This window comes from Aythya fuligula, chromosome 12 (assembly GCF_009819795.1).
Source record: "Aythya fuligula isolate bAytFul2 chromosome 12, bAytFul2.pri, whole genome shotgun sequence".
In the NCBI taxonomy this organism is placed as follows: Eukaryota; Metazoa; Chordata; class Aves; order Anseriformes; family Anatidae; genus Aythya; species Aythya fuligula.
The window spans coordinates 7,506,971-7,517,813 of NC_045570.1; the positions used below are offsets into that span (position 1 = coordinate 7,506,971).

The following is a 10,843-nucleotide window of genomic DNA, read 5'->3' on the forward strand; positions in this document are numbered from 1 at the left end:
CAAACTTTTTAAGTTTTAAATTTCCAAATCTTGTTTTCCACATAAATATCTTTTCTAGAAATCACAAATAATTGTAATGGAAAATAAAAATGTTGTATTCCTTATACTTTAAGCTTCTAGCCATCTTGCTTCTCAGCACTGGTGAAACTGATTTGGTGACATGGATACCAGGTCAGGAACCAAACAAGGTTGTCACTGCCAATTGTTTTGTAACACACACAACCTGAATTGTCTCTAGCATCCGCTGGACTACTTGGAAAACCAAACTGACTAGTAGGTGAAAGGACTACTGAATGAATGCCCCAGAAATCCATTGCTCACTAAGTCTATGCTCATTGTTAGAGAATCTCTGTGCCCGCTACAGTAGTTTCTTGCTTGGTTACAGGAGAAATCTTTTTCTTGTCTTCCTCTGTTACAGTCTGACTCAACTGTTCAAACAGTTTTGATATCTTGGTAAATCTCAGGTGATTCTGGAATTTTCGTGCAGCAAAAGCATAAAGTAGAGGGTTAATACAGCTACTGATAAACACAAGTGCTCCGGAGACGTACTCTCCTTTGTCTATAATTTTTTCCAGTGCCGAATATATTCCATTAGAGTCTTCTATCTGAACTGAAATAATATCTAATATGTTAAAGAGATGATGTGGGAACCAGCATAAAATGAATGCCACCACGATGCTGGTAATGAGCCGTTCTGACCGCTGCTTTGATCGGTAACTCATTTGTCTTATTCTTTTTGCAACACACACATAGCAAGTGCATATAATTAAAAAAGGAATTACAAAACCTGCAAGAGTCTCCAACAAAAGATATGACACTCTCTGTCCAGTAGTAGAGTAGTTGCGACATGTACACTGTAGTCCGCCGTTGATTTCATCTGTCTCTTGGAATGGAATAATAGTAACGCCAAAAGCAATGGACAGGAACCAAATGAGGAACATGATTACAAAAATATTTTCTTTTTTTTTGTACCTTTGCATTGTGAAAGGGTAAAACACAGCCATTAGTCTCTCCAAGCTCAGTGCTGTAATTAGAAATATACTTGCATACATGCTGCAGTAAATCATGAAGACCAGTATTTTGCAAAACACGATTCCAAAAACCCATGAGTCAGCAAAGGAGTAAATCCAGATTGGCAAAGTGATCAGTATGAGGATATCCGCAATGGCCAGGTTCAAGATCAGCAGGACTGAAGGAGATACTTGCTTCATTTTTGTACAAACAGTCCAGATGACAATGCAATTTCCAGGGGTCCCAATAATAAATGACAAGCTCAGTATCATGCAGACTACAAACTTCACAGCGTTCCATGTCAAGTCGGTGCTGACTTCCTCAGCTTCACTCATTCCAGAAATTTTTTGGTTCTTTTCAGGTGCTAATATCCTTGGCGCTTTGCACTCTGAAAGTTTTGACTCTGAAACTGTCAGCAAACAACTTGAGAGAAACTTCCCTAATTGATTTTCTGCAGACTTGCCTGGCATGTGACCTCACATCCTAATGCTCACAAACGTCTGACCGCATGTGTTCTTCCTGTTGTTTAGGAAAACAGTGTCTTTTTGCATGCAGAGCACAAATAAAAATAGTATTGTCCCTGACTTTGCTCTTAATTATATATGCATCACAGCAGATTTTAAAGCATGGAGGTGATCTTTCAAAAGTCTCCCTCTTTTAAGAAGCCTGCTACTTGGTTAAAGCTACTGGTCTAACCAACAGCTATGAGGAGGAAAAAAGTTGTCCTTTTGCTACTTCACTTTTGTTTGTGTGAATATGTCAACATTCTATTTTAAGTATTTTAAAACAAAAAGATAGAAGGGTGGCAGATAAACCAGAAGTGTGCATTAAATGTTCGACATGACATCGCGTTCTAGAGCATGAAACATTATTATACTCTCTACCTTCATGTAATCTTTTTTGTTGTTGTTGTTGTTGTTAATTCAGCAGAAGACAGTTGATCTTGATCATGCTTTAGAAATATGCTGGCACAGAGGAAATCATCTTTTGTAGTGAGATTGTACCAGTACAATGAAGTTGGATAGAGTTATAATTCTAATCATAGAATCATTCAGGTTGGAAAAGACCTTCATGATTATCTGGTTCAACCATCACCCTACTACCAATATCACCCAATGCTCTGGGAAAATGCAGTTCTTCAGCTAAACAACCACCATCAGAATAGTCTGGGTGTAATGTTGGGAGGAAATGGTCTGTGTCTCAGAAAATATATGATTAGGTTGTCCTACTGTGCCAGCAATGGGCTATGACTTTATCTCCTAGGAAACCCAGTAGTTAGTGCAGTATTCAAATCCTGTGTGAATCAAAAATTCTTAAAATAAATAAATAAATAAATCTTTGTCTGGCCAAAGATTATGGAAGTACTGTTTTACTCTAGTGTCAGAACATTTTAAGTCTGGTTCCAAATAATTAAAGGAGGAACCCAAACAGCAGCACCAACAAAAATGGTTGAGTCACAGAAGTGAAACTAGAAGAGTATTTTTATGTAAAATAAGCACAGATTATGCATTATGCATAGCACAATCTATTAAATTTTAAATCGTGGTACAGATTATTTCATTAAATGTTGAGGTAGATTTTTTACAAACCTGGCAAATGTAGTGCATAACATTAAGAAGTATCTTCCAAAATGGGAAAAGGATTGCAACACCTACTCCCAACCCCAAATCGGCTTAGCCATTTTTGATCTCGTAAGAGTATAATGAGATCAACTGCAAATCCAGAATAACTCCACTGAAGTCAAGAATATTTTTTTCAAAACGCTCTTTGTGTAATTGATACTTTAATTTGGGTTTCATCGTATGATTCCAGTTCCTTTTATTTTTTACTGCATTTAGTACCAATTGGGTAGGGGAAAACCTAAATCAATTGTGTATATTCTAAAGGGAATTTCTGAAAATCCACTAATAAAAGGAAGTGGTGGGCAATGTCTCTTCTTCTACTGAAATCACCTTCGTACACATTATTTGCCCAGAAGTAACTTTGGGAGGGCTTTTTATTTACTTATTGCCAGTGAACTACATTGCAGATACTTTAAAATAAATAAATAAATAAATAAATAAATAAATAAATAAAATCAAGGAGAGATGCTCAGTACCTCTGTAAGATTTTCTTCTTCAAAACTTTATTTTTGGTGGCAAAAAACAATTGTCTATAACAATAGTTTGGAATCAGAATTAGTATAGTTCTAATCCAGTGACGTGGATCTGGTTGTACTTCTGAAGCACCTGTACTTATGTTTTTCAGAAACATATTTCCCCCACTTCAGTTGAAGCTTGCTTGCCAGATGGTCTCTGCCTCAGGCTGTATCTTTCATTTAAACAAGAAACCAGATGAATCTCAGCATTGCAGGAACAGTCTGGGATTTTTCTTTCCAAACAGATCCCAGACAGGTGTTGAAATTCTGAGATTGCCTGAGTAACATTCTGAAGACAGGCTTTTAGATTTAATAATACAGATATTGGGGATAACGTTAGCTAAGGACTGTGTTTTTGAAGTGCTCTATGTGGTTGTTGTATCACTACAAAGTTCAGACTCATTTTAGGACGTCTTGAATGATCTCTAAAAGTGACTGCTATTTGTTGACTTTACCCTAGTAGGACACAAACCTTATAGGAAATTTAACGGGTACTTCCATTAGCAATACAGTATGTTCAATAACATGCTGAACACAACAGTGATTAAACAAGTCAGTATCTCAGTCATTCTCATGACCACGTGTGGTGGAGTTTATAATGTATAAACATGCTGCTGGAGTTCTGCCCAATTCTGCCCTCATAAACACTGGCCTAATTGTATTAACAGTAGTGAAGTTAGGCTGCATTTCTGTGTTTAAGAGATAAAAGTCTAAATATGAAAGTTTTGTGTACATGCATGTTATATATGCTTTCCATATGTAATGCAATAGTGCAGTCATGAACACGAGAAACTTTCTGTTAAGTGTGTTACCTTTAGATTGGCATTTAATTTCTGAAAACATTCCAAAATTGAGAAAGTCTGTGCTATTGCTAAGGAACACTCTGAATTGAATTTGCTGTGGTTTAAGTACAAGGGAGGTGTTTCATTCGTCCACGTTGTTTCTTCATACACATGAGCTTCCCTCTGGTGGGTAGTCTGTAGTTTGCACCACCACTGAGCATTTTTAGACAGCCAATGTGTTTGGGCTGCTACACTGAAATGATAATTGATACTTCCAGCTTTTGCATACTTATACTGAGAATCAGAATTTCACTCCGAGATGCTGAATCTTTGGGTTAACATCCTCCGCTCAAAGCACTGCCACCATTCCATGCATTAAGAGAATGTCTGTAACAATTTACAAAATAGCTGATGCATGGGAAATCCATATTATGAGTAACTTGCATGAAGAACAGTCCCAAAAATGCTTTTAAAATTCTTTCCAACTGTTGTCTTCAGAAAGATCCAGCGGATGTTTGGCTATAAAGCAATTGCTGGTGAAAGAATAGCAAGTATCATGTTTCTGCTGAGAGGCTGGAAACCAATGCCAGCAACCTTGTTTGCCTGATGATTCTGAAGGAAGTTCCTAGTCTAAACCCTTTAGTTCTTCAGCCAACAAGATAGCATTTGCAGGATAGATACAGTTGCCCTACAACTACTGCAGTTCAATGGTGTTATAAATGACAGTGGGGAAGTCACATGATACCTTGATCAGAAACTTACGGGCTACTCCATTCTTTAAGCTAGGGTAAATTGATATGGTTTGCCAGTGCAAAGCTGATCTACACGTTGCTTTCCTGATTACAGGAGGGTCTTCTATATAAATGGGATCCCATGGTGCGCAGCATGTCTCCACTCTGTAATTACTATAAAGGAAAACGTAATGCAGGAAAAGACGCTTTTTAGACATTTCTAAGCTCTTGCAAACCATGTTTGCAATAGCAGTCCATGATGCAGCAAGTACAAATGAGAACATTCTCAGTGCTTCATCACCAGGCAAAACACCTTAATGAAGAGCTACCCTGGGATCAGCTCCAGAATGTAATGAAGGATATGTATCTTGCACTATAAATAGAGAGTTTGTTACATTCTGTGCTGTGTTGTTAACTCATCTTTTAATAACGATATTACAAAATGATAACTCCTACCCAGCTCTGTAGCAAATAACAATGGTTTAATACAACTGGCCAGAGAAAAGAATTCCTGCACATTGTATTCAGGAAAACTGCTGTAGAGCTCGTGATAAGAGGAGTGGTTATTGAGGCACACTGTACGTGCATTCACACATGCTTACATATTAGTACCTTTCTTGCTGTAACAGAACTATCATGAACAATCTGAATATGTTGCCAACGATTGTGAAACTATCAAATTAAACACTGAAATATTATCCTTGTACAACCAGACATACTAGGCTCATGAGAGTAGAGGCCCTAATTAAGGAGGTAGTGAAGGTCTGAGTATATATATATAAGTCTGAGTACAAGCAGGAATATGAATAACAATTATGTAGAGATTTCAGAAAAACTTAGAGTATCTTTTCTCAGTATTATGAATATATATTCTTTAATTTTCTATTATACAGAGTACAAGCTCTCAAACAGTAAAAGTACGGTTTCGCTATACTCAAAGGTAAGACTTTGGTCTGTGTTTACATCAGCAGTCACTAAATTGCTATGTACGTAAAATGTTGCTATCCAAAATCCTCATCTATCTGAGCGTACATAGCACCACAATTGCTACTGAGTAAATCAAATGCAAATGCATTGTTTACACACTCCTCCTTTTATGAGTAATAAATTACCGATGACAAATACTGCTTAGATGACTTGCTACCAAAAGTTACTTGATTTTTCTCTATCTAAACGTACGGTAATTTCTAACTTGTTTGGGGTTTCATGTAAATGTTGCATTACTGTAGCATTCATGTCTCTGAAATTCAGCAATGCAATTAAAGTCCTCAGAGCATCTTAGTTGATTTTAAAAATGCCGTATTTTGCTGTACATGTGGTGCAGCAACAGATGGTAGCTGTTGTTCTGCATGCAGTCTAGGTATATATTATTTCCTACAGTATACTCTTTTGTAAAGGGATCTGTCCATGTAGTTATGTATTTTCAACAGAGGGTGGCATTGAAGAACCATTTATAGTTTCATTGCCTAATACTGCAGATGTGGAGGGTGTAGCCATTGTCTGTAAACAGGGCAGACAATGTACAAGTTCAAAGCTGAGACCCGTAGAACTGACTCTGGCAAGAAAAAGTTAGATGATTGCAACTTAAATTTCAATACTGTAGATAACATTTTCTAGATAAGCTTCCTAGTTGTTTCTATCTTGCAGATGTTTTTTCTATATATTTTTAAAATTCTAGCTCTTAGTGCTGTTTTGAACTACATGACCATTTCCAATTGTGTAATATGTAACAAATACAAGGTCAGCTCTGCCATGAAAATAACTTGGCATCTTATTTAATTTTCTGTGTCTCTGAAGCAACAAACTTAGGAAGTTTAGCAATGATTCAAACAATACTGTCTTTAGTGTAATTTACATTAGCATGTTCCTTGTCTTTTTGAAAAGCAGTCCAAACTGTGTTCTCTCATGTTGTGAAACAACCCTGCTCAGCAGATCTGAACAGCTTAAGAGCCTTAACTCCTTTAATACATTAAGCGTTGAGCCATTACCTCTAGTGCAATATAAAGCCCTGGTTTTGTGGCCTTTTGTCAGGAATCTGGTCAACTGTGCTGAAAGTGTAAAGACAACACTCGTTTTATGAGAAACACAAGAATTTTCTCCTGCCCTGTAGCAGCTGCCATAGGTGTATTAGACACTTGTAGAGCAATACTTAAACCCTAAGTCACTTAGTAATTAACATACCTGGCATGTTGTTCTGCATGGCCAGAGAGAAGCTAGTGCATTGTACTGTGCTACTGTTCAGAATGATCTTGTCCAAGCATTCTTATTCTGAAATAAAAAGCAGCAAGGATTGATTCTGAGATGTTACACACAGCTACAGTTACAGATATTTACTAATCTTACACATCATATATTGAATGGAAAACATGTAAAATATGCCATGTTTAGGCACTGGCAACTTGCTATCATTCTGCAATGTGATCTATTGCCCCTGTAGGACTTCAATTTAATATTAGAAATGTCTGTGAATAATGATGGCTTTTCCAGTGTTTTCACTGGCAGAAAGTGCTGGCGTGCTGGCACTTATAATAAAACTATTCACTCAGAGTTATGAGCAGTAGAACAGAGGGGATTTTCTTGGTTAAAAATCTAATTATTCAGAGATTTTAATAGAACGTAAGGTTATATTAGACTCCAAAGTCATCTGACCTCATATTTGACTTGAGCCTAATAACATGATCTGGATTTAGGTATGCGTATTATGTTCTAGTGTTGAGTTAGATCAAAAAGTCCTTATAGCCCAGTGCTTTGTCTCTGACACCAGCAAAAAGGAGGTATGCAGGGAAGCCTCTAAGAACAAGCCAAGTTTGACTATGCTTGTCCCACACTCTCTTGCTTTTAGCTGATTAGAGCTGAGAAATTTCCTGAGCCAGATATGGTTTTTACACATTTAAAAGCTTTGTGGTCAACTCCTCTGTAGACTTGCAAAGTGTGTGCTTGAACTCGTGTACTTTTAGCATCAACAATATACAGCAGCAAGAAATTCTGCAGTTTTGATATACTTTGTGAAGAATAACCTCCTTTTATTTGTTAGTCTCCTGTTAGCTTCATCTGGTTTCCCACATCTTATGTCAGAAGAAACAGCCAATAGCTGATCCCATTCATCCTCTCTATAGCCCTTATTTGACTGAACCCCCAAATCTACCATTTCTTCCAGATTGAAGAGTTATTTCATACACAATAAAGCCCTATATAGAAACCTTTCCATACTTTTCATTGTCTCTGTTGCTTTCCTCCCTTATTCCAGGTGTTTTATATTCCCTTTGAAACAGGTAAACAGACTAATTCTGAAATGTAAGAGTTTAGCAGACTGAACTCCAGTGTGTAGAAGAATGAGAGAAACCAAGCTATACAGGGGTCCCAGATCCCTCTTCTCAACCCTGTTGTTTTCACCGTTACTCTGCAAAAAGGAATCTAGTTTGGCTGTCTATACTTAAACTGTCAACATTTTTTTCTTTTTCTTTTCTTTCTTTTTTTTTTTTTTTAAATTTGCATTTAGTTTAGTTCATGGGAATCTCAGACACGATCACTGTCTTTTTGTTTTTTCCCAGTGCCAGTCTGTACTCCAGCATTTAGAAAACTTCATTCCAAAGGTCACTGTCATTCTTTCTTCAATTACTCCAGATGCTCCATGGTCATACAGGTCCTGGTGCGATACAATTACCTTGTCATCTGTAAACCATTGACTGTCCCCTGTCTAGCAGATCTTTGTACCTTGCTTTGCTGTGTGTTCTAGTCTGTACTTAAACCAGTAAAGGTCACGTATTTTTTAAATGAGCCATTATTCTGCACTGCATGAAAGATGCTTTTAACTTTGTATGCTAGTTTTCTTGTCAGCTTTGTGTTTTGAGTCATGCCTGTGTAGGATGCATTTAGTCCTCTATGGTATTGAATAGTATCTCTTTAAAATCTGTTTTTTTTTTTTTTTTTTCTTTTTTTTCTCCCCACAGCAACTTACATGTGACTACTTTTATCATGATTGCTGTTTTCCTGTCTTTTGAGTTGCTACGTATTTACCACATTGTGTGGTATCTGACCACATCATTGCTCAAACTATTGCTATAGCTCTGCTGTATTGGTTCCCCTCTGTATTAGCTGGATGTTCTTCATGCTGTTATAGCGACATATCCCCATACAGAGTTCGGGTCCTTGGCATGTTCTGAGGTCTGTTACTGAGTGAACAACAGAGCACATTATAGGGAAACCATGGCTACGGATCTTGCTAGACTGCTAGACTTGCTAGCTCTGGCTCAGGGGGGTTGTCCCCCATCAGCTTCTATTTGCAATTTAAATTGCAAATCACAGATCCAGTCAGAAACATCCAAGTTCTAGTCCTCAGATTCAAGTTTTGAACAATGTTAGGCTGAATTCCTAGTTTAGCAGATTGGCTAGGCTATCGCTGATAATAATGTAATCCTATATTCTATATGAGGTTACACAGACATCAAGAAATTGACTCTCCAAAGAAAATAAAAACAAAATTTAAACAGACATTTGAACAGAACTTACATTTTGAAAATTGATAACCCGTGTTATCTGAGAACAGTCATCTGTGAGCACAGAAGAAAAAAATCAGTACTGTTTAGCAGCTTGCCATAATGAGGAAATATCTAAGACACAAAGATAGAAGCTTTGAGAGAATTATTTTCCTCAGCTAATCAAGGCATCTTTGCAGCCTGCAAACACAGCAAAGCTTAAAGCTTTTTTCACAAGCTATGCTAGGATGAGGCTCAAGTAGAAGAGTTCACATTCCCTCATAATGCTCTATCTTTTAACAGGAAATCATGAGGCCAACTTATCTGCCACATGAAAGCTCAGATATTTTTTGCTTTCAGTAGAAAAATTGTTTTTATGTCACATGATAGCAGTATCCATTTTCTACCACTTCTTCAGCTTGTAATTTGAATTCTCTGGCTTCTTCGCTTTCAGCTGCCAAACATTGATAGTCAAATGACTTCCACCATACCACGAAGAAACTCTTTGGAGTGTTTGTTATTCTAGTGACATATTTAAAACTTAGCATGGTAGCAACATTTAAAGCATCTCAAGCTGTTTATAGTATATTCATTAAAACGTTGTCCTAGCACATCTATTTTCTCAAAGTCCTATGACAAGGCAGTCTTTGGCAAGCTTCTCCTTTCTTTTTAACATGTCCACAAATGGCTCTAAAATACCATTTGAAGCTTAAAACATGACAGGTTAGTTCCCTGACCCCTGCTCAAAATGCACTTCATTCACTGTTAATCCCCCCTAAAAGGGGGATTAAATGTAATGGTGGAATTTTATTAAAATTGTCTGCTGTTGAAGTCATTTGAAGTTTCAGATACTGAACAGCCCTGTAAAACTCAAGCTTGAAATTGGAATCGTGCATTATTGCCTATAATCTTTCCTACATTGAGGGGACTGTTGAGAAGAGAGAATGTCATTCTGTGGATGGACCAGCATTGTGATGTGAAGTATCAGCACTTTGGCTTCCAAGGTTTATGCATATAGAGCATTCCATGATAGAAGTTTAACCTATGTTTGTGTTTGATGCTAACTAACACCTGTGACCAAAAATCCAGAGATGTGAAGTTTTCATGGGACAGGAGACTGTAAGATTGGGTCATTTTTTATTCTTTGATCATTGATCTTGATCATTTGATTAAGAGAACTATCAAGATAACTGTCCTGATATGATTTTGATAATAATTATGGTCTGAGCTGGATTAGAATAACCTTCCCCAGTCCCTCCAACCTTAATTTTCCTACAATTGTATTTTTTGCAATGACACAGACAAAGCCTGTCACACAATGCTACTCACGATGCTGTTGATTAAACCAGTTTCCCATGATTAATCATTCCCAATTCCTCTGTCCCTCCATCCAGAAGGGAACTATGCTCTTACAAGAATCACCAGGCAATACTTTTTAACTTAGCATGCCAAGGGATGGGAGAGTAAGTGTCTGTGCATAATTTAGATGCATTTGTAGGTTGTTTGTTTATCTCATGGGAAAGTGGCATCAGCCAAACATAACAGGCATTTATTTTTACAGGCTGATAGTACAAACTCAGATCTGAACAGCTCATTTTGTTATTCCTGTTAGTTTTGTTTGTTTTAATATTACTTAAAGAAGTATTGTGTCCATTTCTGGGCTCCCCAGTACAAAACAGACAGGGATCTCCTGGAAAGAGCCCAGTG

General features: G+C 37.2%; 1 protein-coding gene across 1 annotated transcript; it reads right to left on the reverse strand.

Annotated features, from left to right (window-relative positions):
• Window positions 1–338: 338 nt before the first annotated feature.
• Window positions 339–1,481, reverse strand: LOC116494053 (leukotriene B4 receptor 1-like). The gene has a single exon (XM_032195757.1). The coding sequence runs from the start codon at window positions 1,479–1,481 to the stop codon at window positions 339–341; it is 1,143 nt and encodes a 380-aa protein (XP_032051648.1).
• Window positions 1,482–10,843: the final 9,362 nt, after the last annotated feature.

Bases quoted from the DNA above. Each gene is read 5' to 3' on its own strand.
- LOC116494053 (XM_032195757.1), bottom strand. From the start codon at position 1,481: ATGCCAGGCAAGTCTGCAGAAAATCAATTAGGGAAGTTTCTCTCAAGT.